Source organism: Cnephaeus nilssonii (assembly GCF_951640355.1).
Source record: "Cnephaeus nilssonii genome assembly, chromosome: 1".
NCBI classification, from domain to species: domain Eukaryota; kingdom Metazoa; phylum Chordata; class Mammalia; order Chiroptera; family Vespertilionidae; genus Cnephaeus; species Cnephaeus nilssonii.
In genome coordinates this window covers 61,753,802-61,778,100 of record NC_137072.1, presented here as the reverse complement: position 1 = coordinate 61,778,100, position 24,299 = coordinate 61,753,802, and the positions used below count along the sequence as shown (strand labels likewise).

At 43.1% G+C, this 24,299-nt stretch overlaps 2 protein-coding genes across 11 annotated transcripts in view; one reads left to right on the top strand and one right to left on the bottom strand.

The window, feature by feature from the left end:
* Window positions 1-2,092, top strand: part of PTPN13 (protein tyrosine phosphatase non-receptor type 13) — a 199,370-nt gene extending 197,278 nt beyond the window's left edge. For all 8 annotated transcript variants that reach the window (XM_079770823.1, XM_079770825.1, XM_079770824.1 and 5 more), the window contains one exon: window positions 1,402-2,092. In XM_079770823.1, the coding sequence (XP_079626949.1) occupies window positions 1,402-1,497 (96 nt within the window). In that variant the 3' untranslated portion in view covers window positions 1,498-2,092. The remainder of the gene's footprint in view (window positions 1-1,401) is intronic.
* Window positions 2,093-7,267: 5,175 nt separating this feature from the next.
* The window catches only part of SLC10A6 (solute carrier family 10 member 6), a 39,366-nt gene continuing 22,334 nt past the window's right edge, over window positions 7,268-24,299 (bottom strand). For all 3 annotated transcript variants that reach the window (XM_079770207.1, XM_079770206.1, XM_079770205.1), the window contains 5 exons: window positions 17,734-17,852; window positions 15,767-15,855; window positions 12,689-12,864; window positions 10,116-10,273; window positions 7,268-8,882 (listed from right to left, as the gene is read on the bottom strand). In XM_079770207.1, coding sequence (XP_079626333.1) covers window positions 8,665-8,882; window positions 10,116-10,273; window positions 12,689-12,864; window positions 15,767-15,855; window positions 17,734-17,852 — 760 coding nt within the window. In that variant the 3' untranslated portion in view covers window positions 7,268-8,664. The remainder of the gene's footprint in view (window positions 8,883-10,115; window positions 10,274-12,688; window positions 12,865-15,766; window positions 15,856-17,733; window positions 17,853-24,299) is intronic.

The window sequence follows — 24,299 nt, the reverse complement described above, 5'->3', positions numbered from 1 at the left end:
TAAAAGCCTTTCAGGCAGACAACCACCTGCATGGAAGTCAAGATGGGAGTGGGATTATGTGTTTAAGGAAGGTCTCGGCCGGTGGCTGAGGTGGAGGGAGGAGGGGCAGGTAAGAGAGGAGATGACAGAGCCAGGACTTGGGCTTTGCTCTGAGTGAAATGGAGCCATGGCAGGGTTGTCAGTATGGAGTGACATGGTCTGACTCACATTTTAAAGGATCACTCTGGCTGCTGTGTTAAAATAAGACCCAATTTGGGGAGGAGGATGCAAGGTTAGAAGCAGGAAGGTCAGGTAGGTGTCAAGCAGTGGTGGCGCTGATTAGAATAGTAGGTGTGGCCGTAAAGAGAAGAGAAGTGGGTTTGCTGCCCTGGCCGGTATGGATCAGTTTGTTGGGCATCATCCCATGCACCAAGAGGTTGCCAGTTCAATTCCCAGTCAGGGCACATACCCAAGCTGCAGATTTGATCCCTGATAGGGGTATGCAGAAGGCAGCCAATCGACGATTCTCTCTCTCCCCCGCTCCCTTCCTCCCTCTCTAAAAATCAATTTAAAAAATTTTTTTTAAAGACAAGTGGTTTTGCTAATGGATTGTTTGGTGTGTGAGAAAAGATTAAGGATGAATGTGTGAAAAATATAGGCAAGTTAAAAGACAGATGAGCAAAAAGTAAATAAAAAGTTTACTTTTATTCCTACTCTTCAGAGTTGGTAATGTTTTTAGCAATATTCTTATATCTTCAGTCACAGGTGTGCATACTCACACACACTGTTTTCACTGTGACTCAGCTATATTTGTTTTATACTTTCCATATAGTATATTGTGAATTGTTCAACTTATTTTCAGACACATTCTTTGCTAAATAAGAAAACTCAAACCCCTGCACCATCAGCTTAATAGAGAATAATTTCACCAAGAATGTTAATATTCAGAAAACATTGATTTCCATATTCTTCTGTTCCAAATATTTAAAGAAAAGTATTTTGTATAGCTTCCTTGGTATTAGTTTCTTGACATTTCAAAACATCAAGATGAATTCAATAAATCTAGAAGAAATTTTCTAGGAAGTTTTTCTTTTTTTTTTTTTTTTTCATTATAAAAGCAAATCACAAAAAAAAAAAGGAAGTGGTCCACCAATCAGAGACAGCTTCCGTTAGCACTCTGGGACATTTCTATCCCTGCCCCCACCCCCGCCCCAAGGCTTCTTCCCTTCTCATTGTATCAATCTGGTTTCTGTTTTTCATCATTTCTATGACACTGCACAATTCTCCATCCTTCTTCTCACATTAAATATTTTCTGTGTTTTCAAAATTACTCAAATAGTGGTGAAGCTATATTTATAAAACATTCACAGTATACATCTAAAATCTCTCTCTCTCTCTCTCTCTCTCTGCCCACCCTCATAGGATCAATATATTTTCTGCTACCAAGTCATTCTTTATGTCCTGACACGTCTTCAAGCTGAAGAAGAACAAAAAGATCAGCCGCAGCCTCTGAAGTGAGGCCTTCTGGGTGCCTTTCCGGTTCTCGCCTTAACTCCCAGCAGACGCCCCTGTCATCCATTAACAGAGAAGACCACAGGGCAGCAAGTCCACACGATAGCATTTGCTCGTTCTCCTCTACCTTAGCAAGGCTTCCTTCATAGCAGCAAATAATGGTGAATTGCTGTATTTTTTACAGCTACTTTAACCCGTGATAGTTGTTTTTTAAAATTTTAACACTAACTGGATAACGCAGCTCTTAGTGACCATTACGGCAGCGTTTGATTATGGTGGACATTGTTACAAGGACACATTGAGTCTTATTTTTAATGTACCAATCTTGTTTATAGAGAAATTCTTTTCCAGTATTTTAATAAAGTAGTTGTTTTATAGGGGATACTTAAAACCAGTATTTAAGCTTTAAATGGTAATATTGTTGGCATAGAAAAAGTAGCAGATATTTACTGAATCAATGTCTAATGTTTACTATATAGAATTTACTGTAATATATTTATATACTTTTTCATGAAAAATGGAGTGAGCAGATATGTTTGTAACTGCATCTCCTCTTTGTTATGCATCATCTCACTTTGTAAATAAAAATACACCTTAAAACATGAACAAGCCAAAAGTGTGTGCAAATTAAACATCTTTAGTGTGTGTGTGTGGAGCGGAGGGGGGCGGGGTAGGAACGGGGGTTCATTTTTTTTTTAGTGTGTTATTTTTTTAACAATACCCAGGCCCCTGAGAAGGCAAGGTCTTGTGGACCCCAGATTTTCATCTCCCCATTTGGGCCCAGTGGTGCCAGCCGCAGGGACCCGGGGTGCTGTCAGGAACCTGGTGGATCTTCAGGGAGGTCTGACCTAAGGGGCCGGTACTGACTGACGGGAGCTGAGACATTCAGGCTCCCTTCCTGTTGCCTCCCTGTGGGTGGTGCCGGCTGATGGTGCCTAAACCAGACTATTTTCAAGTTCTAGTTGTGATAAAGCTCAGAATATCTCAGATGACAAGGAGTCATGAAAGATGACGCTGTCACATACCTGGGAGATTGATCATTGTTTTTGCCTGAAGGGGAAGAGATGCTCATTATTGAACGTCTGTTGCTACCTCCTGATTCTGACAGGCTCCTCCCCTCAGCGGGAGTGGCGCTGCCTCCCAGGACCCAGGGAGCTGCTTGGTTCATCCTCAGAGGCCTGACCAGTCCTGAGCTAGTTACTTCCAATTTCTGATCGTACCCGGCACATGGGTTTGCTGGGACCTGCGCCTTTGTATCTGAGGCTCCCTGGGGGTAGAAGACGATGTCAGTCAATGCACAAAGCCCCACAGCGCTGTCTGACTCCTCACCAGGGAGCAGGTTTGAACCCTACCTCAGAAGTGGCTTCAAATCTGTCAAAAGAAGCATCACCACCACCATATCCATCTCATTAAGGAGTTTTTATAACTTGGGTTATAGCTGACGGTTTCATTTTAAAGGTTTCTATGGCTTTAAAAGATATTTGGAGCCCTGGCCGGTGTGGCTCGGTTGGTTGGGTGTGTCATCCCTTTGCCGGTTCGATTCCCAATCAGGGCACATGCCTGGGTTTGGGGCTCACTCTGGTAGGGGGTGTGCAGGAAGCAGCCAATCCAAGTTTCTCACATTGATGTTTCTCTAAACTCTCTCTCCCTCTCCCTTCCTGTCTAAAAAGCAATTTTAAAAATCTTTTTAAAATATTTGGAAACCCGTTTTGAGTGAGTTGGAGTCCTGAGGCCTTGTTTTCCTGTCACAAGCACAGGCAACGAGGCCAGCAGAGCAGGAGCCAGTACAGCTGGAGGTGATTAGCCACCATCTGAAGTCGGCAGAGATGGGAGAGGGGAAAGCTGAGGCAAGATCCCTCTCCTGGAAAGAAGGCAGCAAGGAAATGGAAACTGGGAGGGAAATGCAGGTCTCGGATTACAGCCCCTGGGAACTCCCTCGGAGTGAACATGCCCCCCCCCCCCCTTCTAGGCCCTGGCTGCACTGTCATGGAATGGGACTGGCCGTTGGCTTGGCCACTCTGGTTCCAAAGCATGGCAAGGCCAGAGCCAGGTGGCACATGGAGGCGTTCACATGTCAAACGAGTGAATAAATACAACGGGGCTCGTCACCCCCTACATATCTCTTCCCCGCTGGACTGTAACCCAGGGTGGTGAGTATTGTAAAATATACACCCCAGCAGAATGGCTCCTTCATTTCTAGTCTAACAGTTCTGGGCAGGAGAGAGTTCAGCAGGCGGCTCTCCTCCCTCCAATTCCCAGGAACCCAGAAGGACGGAGGTTCTGTAATCCATACTTAGCTTCCAAGGTCATCCCGGGAATCCTCTCCATTCCCCCAGCCAGAAAAGGGAAAGCAAGTGGAGGGCCACCGGGGGGGAGGGGGGGATTACATATGTGAGCTGGGCAGGCCTGGAAGCCGAACATATGACTGCCACTCACGCACCAGCAAGAATTGGTCGAACTGTGCCCCTCGTACATGCAAGCTGGGGGGTGAATGGGGCGACCAGGTGTTTCCCTGTGACAGGCCACTCTGCTGTAGAAGAGGAAACAAATTGTGATGGAATAATTTGTAAAACTTAAATAAGTGCTATTTTCTTTAAAAATAGTATCTTAGTATAGTCCTAAGTACTGCAGGCTTAGAAACATTTTGTCTCCAAATCAAAACTTTGGTAGGTGTCATTAGTAGAAATATTTATGAATTAAGACTTTTGGAGTGAAATGGCTATTGAGAAAAAATCAAGTGTTTACATCTGTGGTTCCCGATACCCTGCTAGATCTGTTGGGCTTTTTGTTTATTTTTAATCCTCACCCAAAGATATGTTTTTCATTGATTTGAGTGAGAAGAAGGGAGAAAGAAAACATCCATATGAGAGAGAAATATTGATCGGTTGTCTCCTGCACTCACTCCAATCAGTGATCGAACCTGCAACCTAGGCATGTGCCCTGACCAGGAATTGAGCCCACAACCTTTTGGTATACAGGACAATGCTCCAACCAACAGAGCCACCTGGCCAGGACAGATCTCTTGGTTTTAAAATGACTAATTATCTAAATGCAATGTGATGAATACAAGAATTAAAAAAAAAAAAAAGCTCACCAAAGCTATCCTCTGATCATAGATACCTTGACTGCAAGAGAATGTGTTCCCATTTTACATAATTCAGTAATATCCAAGATACCTTGTGATGGTGGAGAAAAATGTAGGTAACATTGTGCATTGACCTGCATAATATTTTTAAGCTAATTTAAATGTTAATATGTCAATTAGAAATTGTATTTGATTGTAAGTAACCAAAAACCAACCAAGTGAGCGTGCACAAATTAGAGATTTCTTTCCTTTAAAAAAAACAACGTTTAGAAGTAGGCAGTTTCTGGAATATCAACAGATACATCATTATCCTGGCCTTCGCTCCATGGCCTGGAAATGGCTGCTGCAGCTCCAGCTGTTACAACCGCATTCCGGGAAGGAAATGGGAGGAAGAGACAGGAGAAAGGGTCAGTGCGTGCCTACTTAGCGCAAGAAAACAAACTTTTCCAGAAATCACAAGTAGACTTCCACTTATCAGCAAGAACTATATCACACGGCCATCTCTGGCTTCAAAACAGCTGTAAGCCAGGCATATTGCTGTCCTGAACAGAACCTTGGTTTCCTTCGTAAAGACAAAGGCAACAATAGGTACGGAGAGCAGCAGCAGTGTGCGCCTTTCCCGTTCTGCCAGCTGGCATCGTTTCTGCAGTAGCGAACACTGGGTCAGCCTTTAAAACCTTCCTGACCCCGGAACTGTCTGAATGTGTAACTGGGAGAGGAGATTCGCGGATGGGAAGTATTTGAAAGTAGTCTTCAGCTTTGTAAGTTTAGAAACATAATTTTATCCATTTGTCCAAAATTAGTTCTACCTTAAAGGTCAGCCTGAGCAAACTCAGTGCACTCCCTGATAAGCCTGTTGCCCATTTTTTAGCCGAGGTCCCTCCAGCAGAATCAATAAGCCCGGACAGGCAGGCCGGGCTCCTCCAGGAGGGAAAGGGCGCACACACACAGACTGGTCAGAGGTGGTTAGAGGCGAAGGTGCGATGCGTCACACACGTGCGGCTGAATCACCCTTTCTACACGAGGACTGTGACTGCACAGGGACACGTCGGGGGCAGAACGCTTACCGCTCACTCCCCAGCTATCCGAACAGCTGTTTTCACACTACCTACACTTCAGAGCGTTTGGGATGTTTGTTTGTTTGTTTTCAAAAAAAGAAACTAAAGTCCAAAGGGGCTGTCACTTGCCCAAATAGCAGAGCTAGGATTCAATTCCACGTCTGCCTTCAACCCACAACTCCAGAGGCGGTCTAGCCTTTTACATGGATTCAGCCGGTAGCCCGGGCCACGCCCGTGCTCCTCCCTCTGCAGCGCGCAGCCCTCACCACCCACCGGGCTCCTTTCCAGACAGAGAGCTGGGCTCAGTCCGCTTGACCTTACTTCCCTGGCCCCACCTCTCCTGAGCTTCTTGTAGGCCCTGGCTTTTATGAACTCGTAGTTATTTAGGTCAGTTGTTAGAATACAGTTTATTCAGAGCTGTAGAGCTTTTTCATAGTTACATCCTAAAGCCTCCGGACTACGTGTGTCCAGGTCTCCTCAGTAACACATGTACAAACCTTCCCTGGAGATGGAAGGCTTCTGAGGTGACTGCTTTCAAACCCTAGCATTGATTGGCGTTGTTTCTGTCTTAGCGAATGGCTTTTGGTAGACCTGTCCCCGTAGTGTCCTGACTGTGGTAAATGCTGACCATGCTGACCAGCTAGTTAATCCTTTCAGAACAGAGTGTTGGATTTTACCATTAAGTTCCTCTGCAGAGAAACAATTTAGAAATTCACTTTTTGGTGCAGTCTTTACAGCTCATGGTCATGCTCACTTCAGACCTGGGATCTCTGTTAACGCTCAGCTCTACTGTGTTCAGAGCGATGATCTCTTCCCCACTGGACTGTAACCCAGGGGTGGGGAACGTCCGGCCCGCGGGCTGATAAGGCCCGCAAAATCGCTTGGTCTGGCCCTGACGAGGCATTAGGGGTGAGTTAATTAAATGTTTGACCAACTATCGAAATATAATTTTAAGTTGATAATGTGTATGGCCCTCGAATGATGTGACAAACATCCAGATGGCCCTTGGCAGAGAAGAGGTTCCCCACGAGCAGGAGCCCTCCTGCCTGGTTACTGCTGCTGTGCCCTGTGTCTGTGCACCACTCGGACCAGCTTCTCAGCCCCTCCCGTTTGCAGGTGGATAAATGGGAATCCCCCCGGGCCAGGCAGCCCTGAGGATTAACAACCGGGGCAAAGGTCTGCGGAGTTCTCTTCCAAGTAAATACACCGGTGACACCCCACGGGGCTCTTTCTGGGCCACCACAAAGGTGTGCTCCATTGTTGTGAAACTACCACAATAATCATGGTCATTATATTAACCCACGAGTTCTTGGGAATACTGACAAAATAAAATGGTAAAGATTTATCTCAGACAACACACTTTCTTACACATTTCAAAACTTACAAATGAGAATAGACAGAAAAAAAGTGGAACCAAATGGAATCCCGACCCAAAAAATATATATATTATATAGGAAGTTAGGTGATAAAGGAGGCATTTCAAATTAGTAAAGAAAAGATGAATGAGTTAATATGTGATATTGAGACAATTAATCATAAAAAGATTACATTCTTAACACACCATACAGAAAGATAAATTCAAAATGGGATAAAACATGTACATGCCTAGTTTTTCATAAAATCAAGATAAAAGTATATGGAAAATATGTTTAATTTAAGAATAGAGAAGGAGGATGGGCTCTACAATGCCAGCAGTACACACAGCAGCTAGTAAACACCCAAAATGAACTCCCTGAAAAGAGGCCAAATACATTCTCAACAAGGAATCCTTTCACAATTCACAATCACATAAAAATATAAAGTTCCAACACTGGACAGAGATCAAGGTCAAAAACATTATTTTAAAAGACTAATACTGCTTAATATGTAAAAAATGGAAAACTGTACAGCAAAAGACATTACCAAAGAGCAAAAGATAAATGAGTGGGTAAAATACTGACAAAACGGGTCACTATCCATAAAGTGTTCAAACTTGTCAATCAAAAAGGACAAATAAAATAGAAAAGCAGGCAAAGGACATGAATAGGCAAGTGGTCATGAAAAAAATACTTTACTCAGAATTGATTAAATGCGGCTTTAAATGAGATGCTCTCACAAATCAAAATTGATCATCCTTTGGCTGGGGCCACGCACACAGCAATGCCGGAGAGCAGAGTCCAACGTCTTCCTGTGCAATTGGTCTGGCGATTCAGGTTGTAGAAAGTGGCCCCACAGAAATGCCCCCGGAAGGGCACAGGCATGTGTAGCAGCATCGTAACGCCAGTGAGTTGAACGCTCTCTAAATGCCCATGAATGAGGAACAGTGAAACCGGCCAGTCCTTCCACGCAGTGAGATGCTTCTACAAAGCCATTGTTCTAAAGAATGAGGCAGGTCAACACAGACCGACGTGTGAAGAAACTCCATAATGTGTCATTAAGTGACTTCTTAGTCTACGTGGGAAGAGCCCAGTATTTTTAAAGTGATATAATGTGTAAACAACAATTAGAAGGATATACATGTGCCTATCACTGGGGAGTGAAAATATGGGCCATTCACCTTTTAACCTCAAGTGTTCGTTAACTTTCCTCTAAATCTGTATTACATTTAGAATCCAAAAAGACTTTCAAGCCCTTAAGAATTAACGATCATTTGAGAAAAGACCCCATGTTTTCTAAGACCTGAGTGCTTCCTCCCCAGGGCTCCAAAGAACCTTCCCAAAGCCAAGGGCGTTCAGACTGTCCTTGCCCTGAATATGAGATGGCATCTCTACAGAGTCCCTACCCTCCTGTGGTTAAAAGCCACAAGTGAGGACGACCGCACATAACAATGGGAAGACAAGAACATAGCAACTAGTAAATATGTTGTGTAAACCCCAAAGGACTCCCTGAAATAGGCAGAATACATTCTCAAAAAGGGATCCTGGGACAATTTACAATCCACACAAAAATGTAGACATTCCCACAGGCCTTGCCAATGAGATCCACGCATCAGGCCTTCACTATCTTTACTGACGGCGGAGGTAGCCGGCGTCCAGTCGGGCCAGCAAGCCCCTACTGTGCACATGAGGAGATGGGGCCCATTGGCTCGAGAGCCAGGGGGGGATCCATCGGCTCTGAAGTCCCAGGAGTTACAGCGATTTCTTCATTCACCTCCAAGAAAGCACCGGTCTCTTGGGGAGAGGTGGAGCTCTTGTTACGGCAGCCTTCTGCACAGCCCGGGGTCTTTTTTCTGTGTTTATTCTTCAGTCTCCTCTTGTACAACTTATATGCTAGATGTGAAAACACACAAGTCATTTAACAAATCACGTTAGTAAGGATTATCATTTGGTGACCTTGTGCGCTTGTCCATACTTTGAGAATTGGTTTGTTTGGGGTCATGTGTGTATTAACACGCAGGAAACTATGAAACAAAACAATTTAGTGTATCAAAATGGTGACTCTGTCTGGACTGGACCATTTGTGAAAGAGACTTAGTCATCAGCTCACCAACAGCTCATCCATTTATTCTGTCAGTCCGTCAGCAACTCCCATGGAGGGCTTCCAATGAGCGCTCCCCTGGGTGCGGGAGGAGAGCTGGGAATCCCGTGTTCCTTCCCTCACGGTCTCACCAGGAGAAGGCATTCAAGCTTGACTTGAAGTCCAGGTGTTTCTTAGGATTTCCCTTATCTTGTTGGAAAATTAAACCCCCAGTATTCTTATATTGATTGTTGTATCAGTAATCAGTATATAATCAGCTATATCAGCAATCACTGAGACTTACTCAGCGCCTGTTCCCTGACAATAATAAAAATTGACCATGGCCCAAGGTTAAAATGTATGTATGTGTTCATACCTACCGATCTATATTTTTTTCAAATTTACCTTATGAGTCTAAATAGTGATTGATTCCAAAATGACATATATTTGGCTACATGGGTAAACAGCAGACAAGGTGGGGCAAAAGTAGGTATATAGTTGTCAGTATGTGAAACACAGAGTTTGTTCTTGTTTATTATTTGTATTATTTTCCATACGAACAACTGTAAACCTTTTTTGCCCCCTCCACACACACACATAATTAATTTCAATATTTGTGTATGTATTATATTTGAAACATATGTCACAGCCATTCAGCACAATTCTTTGCCACAAGAACACTGTGAAATAACTTGACATTTGGCTCGTGATGAAACATAGTAAGTGCCTGTTTTGAAATAAATGATTGCCCCTGGAGACTGATCAATCCTGAAATCTAAGTTCTGATCATGCACTGTTTTTTTGTGAAGCATACTTGTTTATCTTCGTCGGCTCACTTTCCCATGGTTTTTTATATTTTTCTGTGAAACTTCCACTTTGTGGCAAAGGATCTCGTTTGTGCATTTTATTTGCCAAAAAAAAATTTTTTAAAAAGTCAGGCTAAAAATGTATCACGAGGACAGCCCGTGCATGTTTGGACTGAAAAGGGAGTTGGTAAGGTGGGTCAACAATTTTCAGTCAAGTGTACCCAACAGGGCTCTACCCACCTGCAACAATGAGAAATCCATCCAACATCTGGAAGAGTCCATAGGACAGGGGGAAGCTAATCATCTGGACCAACTGCTGGGCAGTGAAAGAGAGCTGCAGCATGGTGAGGCACATCTGAATATTCTGGGCTCCAGTTTCTAAGGAAATTGTCCTGCACCTACAATGAAAATTTTTTTTTCAAGAGTTACATAATAGCAATAAGGACTATTCTTACATGTTCTCTTACAAATAGCAATAAATGTAAGCTGTGGGCTTAGGCCCCTAAAAATGTTTACTCATTCAATCACTACTTGCCGAGTGCCTACTCTGTAGGTGGTCTCCTGAGAGGCAGCTGGGAGGAGGGCCCTATGAACCCCACCCTAGGAATCCGCTTGAAAAGTCAAGATATACACACGGGAAAATTCAGTGCCGCCACCAGACAAATCGGGGAGATGCTGTAGACATTGAGAAAAGGGGCATCAGCGGTTAGAAAAGGCTCCACAGAGGACGTGGGATTAAAGGATGGGGAGAGGGGAAGAGGCATTTACTGTGGGACAAGGACTGAAATTAAAGTTCCAGGGACAGGTGTGAGTTCAGCCTACCCGGAGGCACGGCACGTGCTGTAAGCCAATCTGTGAAGAGCAGAGGCTTGGGGATGAGAAGGGACAGTTGAGGTAGAGATAGAAACAGCATAAACTAAACAACACTTGGAAGTAAACACAAAAACCTTTTCCACTTTCCTACATTTTATTGGTTTGCTCATTGCAAAGAAATAAAATAAATAAATAAACCTCACTTGAAAAAGAAAAAGCAAGAGGAAGAAAAAAGAAGACATAGGCAGGACCTTGAGGGCTGGAGTCAGCAGTTTCACCTGTCTCCAGGTTATACAGGGAGTCGTCAGGTTTTTATGGCTGGAAGAGAAGAGAGGTGTTCAGAAGGTAAGCTGGACCGGAATGTGGGTGTGGAATGTGGGAGTGAAAATGTCATCACTTGTCACAGGACAAGTTCTGTGGCTCTTATTTTATTTATAGTGGCCCCATTGCTTGCTATGCTTTCTTCAGACTACCCTACCTTCATACAACTAAGCTACAAGCTGGACCTCACACTGAGGCCATTCATTCACTGGGCACATGCAGTATCCCAGTTCTGATCTTTCTTAAGCCATCAGGTGGGGGGGGTAATGAGATTGTTGACTACACTTTGCTATAGGAATACTTTCTCGCCAGATCCAATTATGTTTCAACTGCTCAACAGTCCCTGTTCCTAACTTTGGAAGCAAACGCAGGTCCAAATCCTAACTCTACCACATTCTGGCTCAATGAACTTGGTCAAGTTGCTTAATTTCTCTGAAGGGTTTACTCATCTGAGGCTTTGTAGCAAGTAAATGAGATACTCTTGTGGAACCTCACCCCGTACTTTGTACAATCCTAAACATTCCCAAGTGAACTGGAAACAGCATGAGGCCAATTACATTTTTCCCAAACACCACCTTTGGAATTCAACTGCATAGTTTACTTTTCTTCAAAAATTCTTTTCTGATTTTAAAAGAATTGAGAATTACATACTCAGTGAAAAACATAAAAAATATACCAAAAATGCTAAGCAATTAAAATTAGTCTTAATCCTACTATTCAAAATAAACACTATTAGTATATGGTATATTTCTTCCAGTATTTTTCTATGCATAAAATTCTTTTTCTTCCTTCTACAAGATGAGACTCAAAATGCATACTGTTTTCTTTCTTTTTTAACTCAAATTTATCTCTTAAGTATTTTCAAAAAAAATAAAATTGATACATCATATTCCATCACATAGCCACATCATGAATTAAATCTCTGTATTGTTAGATATTTAAATTGTTTCTATTTTTTATATTTATGAATAGCATTTCAATTAACATCTCTGCATATCAATATTTGTGCATTTACCTGATAGCTTCAGGACAGAATTCCAGAGGTAAAACCACTGTTAGCTATAAATATTTATAAGGCTATTGATGTGACTTGTCTTTTAGACAGTTTATGCCAATTTATGTTACCCCCAACAGTGTATAATAATGCTCATCTCATCTATTCCAATAACATGGAATATTATCATTTTTAATATTTCACAGCATTTATAAATTATGTTCCCCATTTGTAATGATAATATTTAAGGTAAATTTCTATTTTATTTCTCAAGTTAGCCCTTTCTCTTCTTGCCCCTCATAAGTAGCACCTTTTTAAAAACTGGCACAAACAAAGCAGATATGCTTAATCTCTTGAACTTGCTCATGCCCTGGAATGATCTCTGTATGTAGTGAAACCATCTCACCCCTCCTTTTTAACCACTAGAATATGAAGAGCAAGGTGTCCAGATTACAAGTGGTATCAACACCCAGGTCCTAATTTCACAGATTACAACGTCCATCAACCTGGCCTTTGCGTTCATTTACATAAAGAATCACTGTGAACTTTTCACCCTGTCTGATGAGCTGTCCTATTGCATCCACCTTGTATGTCAAAACTCTGAGTTTCCAGACACAGCCAGACAGCAAAGGCTACGCGTTTAATTTATTCTTCTCAACAAAGTTTATGGATAGTTTAACTGTACCTCTGCCAAGAATGGTGGGTAAGAAGTGCCAGCAGAAAGCCCGCGACATGGCCAGTCAAAGGAAAGATGCAACTGATGATCAGTAGGGTGATGTCTGGATTCCAAGATTCTCTCGCCAGCACCACACCAGCAACTGTGACCACCAAAAGGAGGACCCCACCAACAATGGCCCCGATCTAAAGCAAACCAACAAAATAAATACATAAACATCTTGGTCTTTAGGTTCGACGATGCAAAGTCCATCACCGCTCTAAGAAGCTTGGAACCTAGAAGTTTTAGAACAAAAAGAGGACTTTGAGACCACCAAATCCATCATTTTACAGAGAATAAACCTAAGGTCCAAAGTGGTCACGTGACTTGGCTAGAGCTAGGAATTGGTAAGGCTCAACACGAATCTCAGTCTTCTTGTTTTATGAACTGTAACTTCTCCCTTTAAGTGGAGGATTTGGTCAGAAGGATTGCGTAGTCGTTTTCATAGATAGAACATATTTGTGAAATAAGTGAAACCTGACAATACGCATCCAACACCTGTACACACACCTCTTAGATACCTCGCTGGTAACCTCTTATCTGAGATCCTTCCTGCCTGACCATCCCCCACTCTCTTCCCACCATCCCTTCACTCACCAGTGGCTTCTTATTGCTTTGGTCCCTGCCCTTCTCTCCTCCAAATGAAACTCACCCATTCTTCATTAGACAATCTGAGCTAATTCATGTGACATGAGAGGTACTGACAAATACTTCTACCCTCTCCCAAATGAATGCTGTCTCTTTTGCTGTTTGTCAGAAACAAAAAATCAACAGAAAATTTTCCAGTGGTTTGAGTTTTAGATCAGATAGGAAAGCAGCAAGACCCAGAATATTTGGGAAAGATCAGGGTCTTGGCAAGCTCCCATTCATACCATGCTGACAGCAAACCAGTTTCAGCACCCACGATGATGTGACATGGTTGAGGGTGTAGAATAAGGTAGCCATGGGTAACCAAAACAAAACAAAAACAACTCAGTGTGCCATAGATGTGTTCCAGGAGTCACCTTTACTGCCCAAACACAGGGAAAGACGGCCTCACCTCCCTGGAAGATGCTGGAACACACTGAGAAGGCCTGCGACTATAAAAATCCCTCTGCATCTTTCTACCAAAATGGGGATTGAAAGTTTAAAATTCACAGAAAGCGAATCAGATCTTAAATTAAAGGAGGATGAATAACAGTGCTCGCTTCGGCAGCACAGATACTAAAAGTGAAACGATACAGAGAAGATTAGCATGGCCCCTGGGCCAGGATGACATGCAAATTCATGAAGCGTTCCATATTTATTTTTTTAAATAAGTAAGTAAATAAAACAGTGATTTAGACTTTTTTTAAAAAAGAGGATGAAGAACAGATTAAAGATATACCAAAATAATGATTGAATTTCCCCAGTCTTTTTTTTTAATCAAGGTGCTCTAGAATATCTATGCATATTACTAAATATTTTCTGCCACAAATCCAATGGAATAGCCAAAGGAAAGGGGCTTTAAATCTGACCTTTACAGAAATGAAACTGACCTACAGAAAATATATTCGATTTCCCCATTGTCACTGACAGATCTGGACACACCAAAATCATGAATTTCTTTGTTAGAAAATAATCAAGGGTAGAGTACTTGAAAAGTAAGAGGTTCCAATAATCATATTTTCTTCTCTTGTTTTATAAACAAAATTATAACCATAAACTGCCTCATTAGACATTTTCTCCTACCAAAGTGACAGTCACTCCTAAATCACCATAGAAGCCTCCTCCAGCGCTGTGCCAGCTGACCTGTCTGCCTGTCCCCCTTTCTCATGTTCCTCGTCTCATTGGAGGGATGATGGCAGTGTTTGGTTTGGGGCCAAACCGGGAAAGCAGCGTCCATTTGTGCAGGCACATGGAGCGGCCATGTTCTGCCAGGCAGAGCCAAATGGCAAGCGCTTAAACTGAACCAAACTGTAAACCTTCAACTGAAATGAACTCAGACATATTGGCGGAACCTCCGGTTAGCCCCCGATGTTTATTTCTTTATAAATGTAAAATATAACCACAACACCTTTAAACACTTCATGAAAGTAGCACACACTACAATTCTCTGTCTTCTAAAACAATCCTAGTAGACAGCCCTGGCTGGTTTGGCTCAGTGGATAGAGTGTCAGCCTGTGGATTGAAGGGTCCTGGGTTCGATTCCAGTCAAGGGCACATGCCCGGCTTGTGGGCTCAATCCCCAGTGGGGGGCGTGCAGGAGGCAGCCGATCAATGATTATCTCTCATCATTGATGTCTCTCTCTCTCTCTCTCTCTCTCTCTCTCTCTCTCTCTCTCTCTCCCTCTCCCTTCCTCTCTGAAATCAACATATATACTGTATATATCAAACTAAAAGAACATAGACACTAAAAATAAGCATCTATAAAAATAAAGAAAACAACACATAACTGGGAAATCGGAAAGCACCCCAGGAGGTTAACACCCTTGTTGAGAACATCTTCTGTCCAGCTAGTTACTTTTACAAGCCATTTAACAGGGCCACGTGCTTGGTTCTCCGGCAAACACAAGACAAGGCGGGAGCTGCGGTTACCACTAGTCCATGGCCAGGCTCCTCCACGTGGTCGGCAGCCCTTGCCCGTGTGTACAAACTACAACCTCAGGAGCTCCCCCAGGGATGTTTCCGAAAGACAGCCCTTGTCCCGCTCTTCCATGAAACCCGCTCTGCTCCCTAAACGCTGGGCTCCACCGCGCGCACCACCGGGGCGCCCGTGTGACGCCTTGTGAGTGGATGGGCCCTGGGTTCTCCAACCACACTCAGGCCTCAGCTTTCTGTCGCTCCAGCAGGAGTCCCACACTTTCCGGGCTGTCCTAAGCCTCGGCTGATGGGTCTATGGGAGTGACAGAGCAAGGCTCAGAGAAGCAGAGGCAACTTGGAGGTAGGATCCAAAAATGTAGGGCAGGCAGGGGAAATTGCTGGGTGTGGGACCGCATGTGACTGGCTTGTTTGTTTCAGTCATTGCTACATCCATCTGTCACGTCTCTGAGTCTGAGGATGTGCCAACTGCCAGGCGGAGCTGCTTACCTTGAGGATGATTTTGGATTGTTTGGGGCACCTATAATTCACATAGACACCGAAGGCCACAGGAACGGTCAGGCACAGCAGGGAAATCCCTGAATAGAAGAGAAATCCGTCAGGCGGCATCGCCTCTCACCTAACCCTCGGGCCTCAACCATTTCTATTTCAACCAGATAAAAGCTTTCATTAAAGCTGCATTTTGCTTCTGCATCCACCTCCAATTTTTTTTTTCAATCTTTGGAAGGCAGTCTTTGAAGGGTATTGACCGAGTGGCCAGATTATGATCTCTGAATGCATAATAATCTGGCCACTCAGTGTATATCCTATATAATAAAAGGCTAATATGCAAATTGTCCCCTCGACCAGGAGTTAGACTAGCAGGCAGGCCGGCCAACCGCCCATGTCCCCTCCCCGTGGCCAGGGTGGCCAGACCCCCCCCCCCCTCATGCACAAATTCATGCACCGGGCCTCTAATATATAGACTGAGTGGCCAGATTATTATGCATTCAGAGATCATAATAATCTGGCCACTCAGTGTATGATACTACTGACTGCCACCATATTTGGTCCATCATTTCTCTCAGAATCCCTCTGACAACCCCATGGAATTTTAGGGACAACTGGAAATGTAAAGTTAGCAAACGGGAGGATGCTCTTTAATCTGTGATCATCTTTGGTGCTATGTATGGGGTCCCCTCCACAACCACAGCTATTGTTCCCTTTTGGACGCCAATGGGTCATTTGCTTCACAAAGTAAGAATACCTGTTTCAGACATAAAAAAACAGCACTTGTTACACATACCAAAGCCATTTCTCATAATCTCCAAGTGTAGCTAGGTAACCCAACGGCAAGTAGGAAAAAAATGCCTTTTAGTTTACACAAGCGAAGAAAGGCCCTGAAGGCAGGCTCAGTAGAGCAGGGGTCATCTTGCCAACGGCATCCGTACGCTGGCATTTCCAGAGCCCCTTACCAATGCCTGCAATACTGGCTCCAAAGGTATACGAATTGCTCCTAATATTTTGGGTTTTAATTATTTATGAATGTCTTTCAGAGTATGTTATCAAAACAGAATATATTCAGTCACTTACTAATCAGAAAAGTTGTACATAAAATCATGATCTCTAAATTAAGATCTCCCTCAAATTTTACAGTCAATAGTCTCCAGCTATTATCAGAAGATGGCGCTAGTCACGCTTTTAAAATATGGACTGTGGCTTGTAAGCCCTCCAAGGGCCGACTTGAGACTCCAGATTGACATGTTAGACTTTTAAGAGTCATAGTTTCTACCAGTTCTCCAAACACTCTGACCAAACTAGAACAGGCAGATCATTTTACCCAGTTTTTCTTCCAAGCCTAGTGAGTCCACAGAGATCTCTAGGAGCTGGGTAGAGTTTGATGAGAAATAATATTCAGGAAGAGAGATAATGGAAAGGATATGGGTAATAGTTGTGACAAGTGGACATACTCCAATAATCAACAGGAATCATTTCTGTTGATCAGCAAGGAGGTCAAGGCTCACAGGCAATGTGAAAGGTGGGCTTGTGGGAACTGAGGTCTCATTAGAGCCACAGCGATCCAGGTAACCTTTTGGTCATGGTGAGTCCAGTTGCTTTACAATAAACTATGTAAATGTTTTTAATAAGTTTTCTGGCTTTATTTTCAAAAGTGGTGAGCTTAGGTAGGGGTTAAGAGCTTGGACTTTGCGGTCAGATTCCCGAGTCAGAATTCTAGTGCTGCCCTCACCAACTGCACAAACTTGGTCAGGTTACTTAATCTCTCTAATCCTGAAAATCTAGGAAATGGAACTAGTAATAGAATCTGTACTGTAGGGTTACTTAGAGAATTAAATTAGGTAACAAAAAAACAAAAACAAAAAAACCACGCTGCCTACAGGAGACACTTAGTAAATAACAGCTAATACCCTTACCATCCCCATTCCTGTTACTCTTTCATTGCACAAGCTCATACAGACCTATGTTCTGATATGGAATGGTGAAATTCTGCTCAAAATTCCAGGACAAGGTGTAGAGATAAAGGCAGAGTGGCATCATTCCCAGGGCAGCCACTGTGGAACAGGTTGTCATACTGATGCTGAAAGTAAAATTAAAATAATATGTAAGAGAGAGAGTTTGGAACGAAGAAGTTAGCTCCCTAACCAAATGTAACTATTGGACACAACTTCTTAGAGATTACATGGGGTAACTTAGTTGAAGCTCACTCCTGTCTTATTATTCAACAAATGATGGCAGTACTTCTAGACGTGTGGTCTAGAAAAAGATTTCTAGCAGTTCTTGACATCCATCAATTAACTCTTTTTAAAATTTTATTTATTTTCATTTTATTTTTTTTCCAGCGCCATTTATCCAATTAACTCTTATTTACTTGAGGATATACTTGCCCTAAATGGTCTGCTAATTATAGTTATCAGGATTTTTTCCTTATACAGTTCTTTTCTATTGGGATATAATTTACAGACCCTAAAATTCATCACTTCAAAGTGTTTTTAGATAGGTATATAGATCAATGGAACAGAACAAGGAGTACAGATATCAACTCATGCCTATATAGTCAATTAATATTTGGCAAAGGAAGCAAGAATAAAGACAGTTTCTTCAAAAAATGATATTGGGAAAATTGGACAGGTATATGCAAAAAATGCAGCTAGACCACAACTCACACCATACACAAGAATAAGTTCAAAATGAATAAAAGACCTAAATGTAAGTCATAAAACCATGAAAATCCTAGAAGAAAACATAGGTAGTAAAATCTCAGTCATCTCTCGTAGCAATATGTTTGCTGATACATCTCCTAGGGCAAGGAAAACAAAAGAGAAAATTAACAAATGGGACTACATCAAAATAAAAAGCTTCTGCACAGCAAAAGAAATCATCAAAAAAATGAAAAGGGAACGCACTGTATGGGAGAACATATTCATCAATAGTATACCTAATAAAGGGTAATCTCTAAAATATATAAGGAACTTATACAATTCAACACCAGGAAAACAAGCAATCCAATTTAAAAATTGGCAAAATGCCTGAATAGACACTTCTCCAAAGAGGACATACAGATGGCCAAAAGACATATGAAAAGATGCTCAATGTCACTGATCATCAGAGAGATGCAAATTAAAACCACAATGAGATATCACCTCACACCTGTCATAATGACTACCATCAATCAATCAATCAATCAAAAAAAAATGTTGGAGAGGATGTGGTGAACAAGGAGCCCTAGTACACTGTTGGTAGGAATACAGAGTGGTGCAGCCACTTTGGAAAACAGTATAGTTTCCTTGAAAAAATTAAAATTGGAACTGCCTTTTGACCCAGTGATCCCATTTCTGGGAATTCACTTTAAAAATCCCAAAACACCAATTCAAAAAAATATATCACCCTTATGTTCATAGCAGCATTATTTATGACAGCCAGGATCTGGAAGCAGCCCAAGTGCCCATCAGTAGGTGAGTGGATAAAAAAGCTGTGGTACATTTACACAATGGAATACTGTGTGGCCATAAAAAAGAAGGAAATCTTTTCTTCTGCAACAGCACCAATGGCCTTGGAGATAATTATGCTAAGTGAAATAAACCAGTCAGAGAGAAACAAATACCATATGATCTCACTTATATGTGTAACCTAGTGAACAAAATAAACTGACAAACAAAATAGAAACAGGCATGGGTACATGGAACAGACTGACAGCTGTGAGGGGGTTGGATAAAAGGTGAAAGGATTAGCCAAAGAATACATATGCATAACCCACAGACACAGACAACAGTGTGGTGGCCAGAGGGAAGGGGAAGTGGGGGCTGGGTGGAGGTGGGAAAGGGGAGGAGAGAGAAATGGGGACATCCGTAAGAGTGTCAACAATAAAAATAAAGTTAAAAAATAAAATTTAAAAATAAATAAATAAAAATAAAGTGTTTTAGTATATTTGCAAGATTGTGCAATAACAACACAATGTCCATAATATTTTCATCAAACAAAATAAAAGCCACCCCAGTAGCAGTCACTCCCCATCCCCTTCTTCCTCAAGCTCCTGGCAACCAATACTTAACCCATTTTTTGTCTTTATAGGATTGCCTATTCTGGACATTTCTTATAAATTTAATTACATGTGTATCTGGCTTCTTTCACTTGTCATGTTTTTAAGGTTCATCCATGTTTTAGCATGTATCAGTAGTTCAGTCTTTTTTCTGGTGGAATGTTATCTTGGTTACTGTGGTTTTATTACACTGTGTGAAATAAGTTATTGCTTCATACATTTGTAATATATTGTTTTTATTTTTTCCCAATATGTAAGGTCATATTTTTTGTCTTTACTTATTTTAACTGGAGAAAAGCACTTGGTTATACATTAAAATACGTAAGCATGTATACATGAAATACATAAGCATCTATATATATAAAACCCTAATATGCAAGTAGACGCAATGGTGGAACAACCGAACAACCGGTCACTATGATGTGCACTGACCATCAGGGGGTGCACACGGAACATGGCAGACATCAGCAGCAGGCGGCAAAGCGTGAAACATGGTGGGCATCAGCTGCTGCGGGATGGTGAAGCAGGTGAGAGGGGGCGCCAGACCAAGGCGGGGCACTGGTCACTGCCATTGGGGCGAGCCTCTGGTGGTTACTGAAAATTCTTTGCTCCCACATGTCACAATCCCACCAGGTGCTCACTCCTGTTGCCGGCACCCGGTGCCAGCCCCGATCACTCGAAGCCGTCAGCAGGTGCTAGCAGCAGCTGCCAGCCCCAATTGCCCCTCAGGGCTTCTCCACCTCCCCCTGCTCCTGAGGGGTGATCAGGGCAGCACCCGCTAGCACATGCTGCTGGCACCGGCCCCAATCATTCTGTGCCATCAGCAGGTGCAAGTGGGCCCAGCACCGTTAGCATGTGGGAGTGGTGGCAGCGGGAGCGGAGCTGCAGGCAGACAGGGGACCAGGGGCCATGATGGGAGGGGCCGGGCAGGGGCACGGACGATGGGCCAAGACCCACCCCTGTGCCCACCGCAGCCTTGTGGCCCACAGTTCCTTCCAAAGTGCATGAATTCATGCACTGGGCCCCTAGTGCATACATAAAATGCACAAGCATGTATAATGAGAGACCAGGAACTGGGAGCAGAGCTTTGGAAGACTCCCCCTGGGCCCCCGCTCTGACCTGGGAAGCAGGAGAAGAGCGCATGGCATGTAGGGAAAGCCCAGAGATGCGGTGAGAGCCAGGAGGTTCATCCCATGAAAGCTAAGAAAAGAGAGCTTCCAAAAGAAGGCGAAATGCAGGATGAGAACCTGAGAAGTGGATTTAGTGCCACCCAACTTTCCCCCAATTTCTGGTGTCTCCACCCCAAATCGACCCTTTCCACCTCCCACCACCACCCGCAACCCCCGAGCTGTTTTCCTCCCTCTCTGGGTGACAGAGCCGTGAAAGAATGAGGGGAAATGAGGTAAATGGAAATGAGATATCCTCTAGGCCAACGAACTATTTTATCTTTAAACTGCCGGAAAAATGTTACACAATCTGCTTAAGCACGTAGGAACTATTTATGGACACTGTGAATGCTGCTCTGCCTGATGAGCTGGGCAAACAGCACACCACACAGAGCAACCCAGGGGGGAAGTCAGACTTCATCCACTTCAACTCCAGGCCCCTAAGTCCAGGGCCGCATGGAGAGTAGAGAGGAAATGAGTGGATCCTATGTTGTTAATTGCTTGGGGCTCTTCCAAAGCTGGGTGAAGTGCATAGGGGTTCACTATTCTACCTACTTTTATATATTTGAAGTTTTCTACAATAAAAATAAGAAGTGTGGGGAAGCCCTGGAGTGGGGAAGGTGTGGGGTGGAGGGGGTCACTGAGGAAAAAATGGGACATCTGTAATACTTTCAACAATAAATTTTCTAAAATAATAATAATCCTACATAATAAAAGGGTAATATGCAAATTTACCCTAACGGCAGAACGACCGGTCACTATGACACGCACTGACCACCGCGGGGCAGGCGCTCAGTGGAGGAGCGGCCCCCTGGAGGTCAGTGCGCTTCCACAGGGGGAGTGCCGCTCAGCCAGAAGCTGGCTCATGGTTGACCAGCGCAGCAGCGGTGGCGGGAGCCTGCAGCAGCACTAAGGATGTCCGACTAGCGGCTTAGGCCTGCTCCCTAGTTGGACATCCCCCCCGAAAGCTCCCGGGCTGCCAGAGGGATGTCTGACTGCCAGCTTAGGCCCTGTCCCCAGGGGAGTGGGCCTAAGCCAGCAGGTGGACATCCCCTGAGGGGTCCCGGACTGCGAGAGAGCACAGGCCGGGCTGAGGGACCCCCCTGAGTGCACAAATTTTCGTGCACCGGGTCTCTAGTAAACTAATATGTGTCCCTTCCATCTTTATGGGGGACTGTGCAGTATTGCTCCCAGTCTGGTTAGGTGAGGTTTTCTCTGTCATATTTTACTTGGGTGGGCTTTGCCCTACATCTAGCATTATGTGTACACGGCATGGGGGCATCTAAAGCATTTCCTGGCCAACCCTGGCCGGCCGTGGGCTTTTCCATCCTCAGCACTGCTGTGTACCACCCATCTGCTCTCCTCTGGGGATGGCTGCCATTGCCTCTGGACACCCTTGTTCTGGCATTACTCACATGCTGCACGCATTCTGCACTTGCATGAGAGCTGCGTCCTGTCGCTGTGCCCCAGACTGTGAGCTCTTAGAGGGCAAGGGCCTTATTGACCTCCCACCCCTAGGAACCTGGCAGAGCCTCGTGCTGAGAAACACTGGAGGAGATCGCTACATCCTTGCTGAATAAATCCATGAACCAAAGGATGAACCAACATGTTAATACACTGGTGCTGGGAAATGTTCTTGCTGCCTCCTTCATGGGTCATGTGACTGCAGATGAGACTTGAAAATCTTAGCAACGAGGCCCTTTTACACTGAATTCAAATGGCAGATGCCCCCTACAGCAATCCAGAGGAATGGAAACTTTCTATGAAAACATAATTAAAATCATGCTCTTCCGAGTACAAATGTAACATTTTATTTTTTTGTGTTTTTAATATATTCTTTTTTATTTCAGAGAGGAAGAGAGAGGGAAAGAGAGATAGAAACATCAACGATGAGGGGGAATCATTGATCAGCTGCCTCTTGCACGCTCCTCAATGGGGATTGAGCCTGCAACCTGGGCATGTGCCCTGACTGAGAATCGAACTGTGACCTCCTGGTTCATAGGTCAACGCTCATCCACTGAGCCACACCGGCTGGGCCATATGTAACATTTTAAGGAGCAGCTATTTATCTGATTGGTGCCCTTTTCAGAAATCCAGACTTAGGTCATTCACAAGCATCTGTAAACATCCCTTCCCCTCTTTTATTTTTCTATTAAGCAGTCCTGCTTCAAACATGTTTGTTCAATGAGTAGAGGTTTATTCTTTGGTGTGTTTTTTGGAGTAATCACATAATACACGTTGCTGTGCAACTAGGTTGCTTTTATTTTTCCCTCTTCACATCATAGACATCCATCCTTTCAGGACATCACACATAGACTAAGTTCATTCTTTTTAAAAATTGCAGGGTATGCCACAATATAAATATGCCATAATTTCTTCAGTTGCTTTGTTAATGATGAATAAATGGCTTTGAATGTGTTTGCATTGTAAACAATGCTGTAATAAACATTCTCTGACATATTTCACTTGAAATAATTCCTTTACCAGTATTTCTATAGAATACATTTCCAAAAGTGGAATTGCTATGTCTTTTACTTCAAGATAGTACCAGATTATTTCCCAAAAAGACTGCTGCATTTCATAATCCTGCCTCCACTGGGTGTGACTGGTCCCTTATAATTCCCATGAGAACTTTGAAAAATGCATCTCGCTGTTATTTTGTTACACACCCGACTCTCAACAAGGTCGTATTTCATGCTTGCTGGCCTCTTGGAGGTCCTCTCTAAACACCCATGCTTGTCTGATTTCTTCTTTTCTCAACTTGCAGGAGCTCTTTTTAAATTAGGGTACATATCATCATCTGTAATACAAATATCTTTACCAGGTTTACTGTGCATTTTTGACTATGCGTATGACTTTTGCCATAATAAATAGTTAACCCTCAGACAGTAAAATCAGTCCATTTTTTATGGCTTCTGAGTTTCTTGTTCAAGACTCCTCTTCTCCTGAGGCTATTCAAACATTGCTCCCACTTTTCACCTTTTTATAGATTGATCTTCTTTTTAACTCATCTAAAAGGTATATTATATATGGTGTAAGGCATGAAGCTACTCTACTGCTTTCCATATTGAGAGGCAAGTGTGTCCACACTATTGGCTACATTAACAACTACATTAACAATTGTCCACTAACTTGAACTGCCAACTTCATTAGGCATGAAATGTTCAAGTGTATTCAAAATGTTCTTTTTTCCTTAGCAAATACCAAATTGTTTAAATTACAGTGTTTTCATAAATGATAGAGCAGACACTTTTACATAAGTTTTTCTTTCAAACTTTCCTTAGCTGTTCTTGCATATATTTCATTCCCTATGACATTTAAT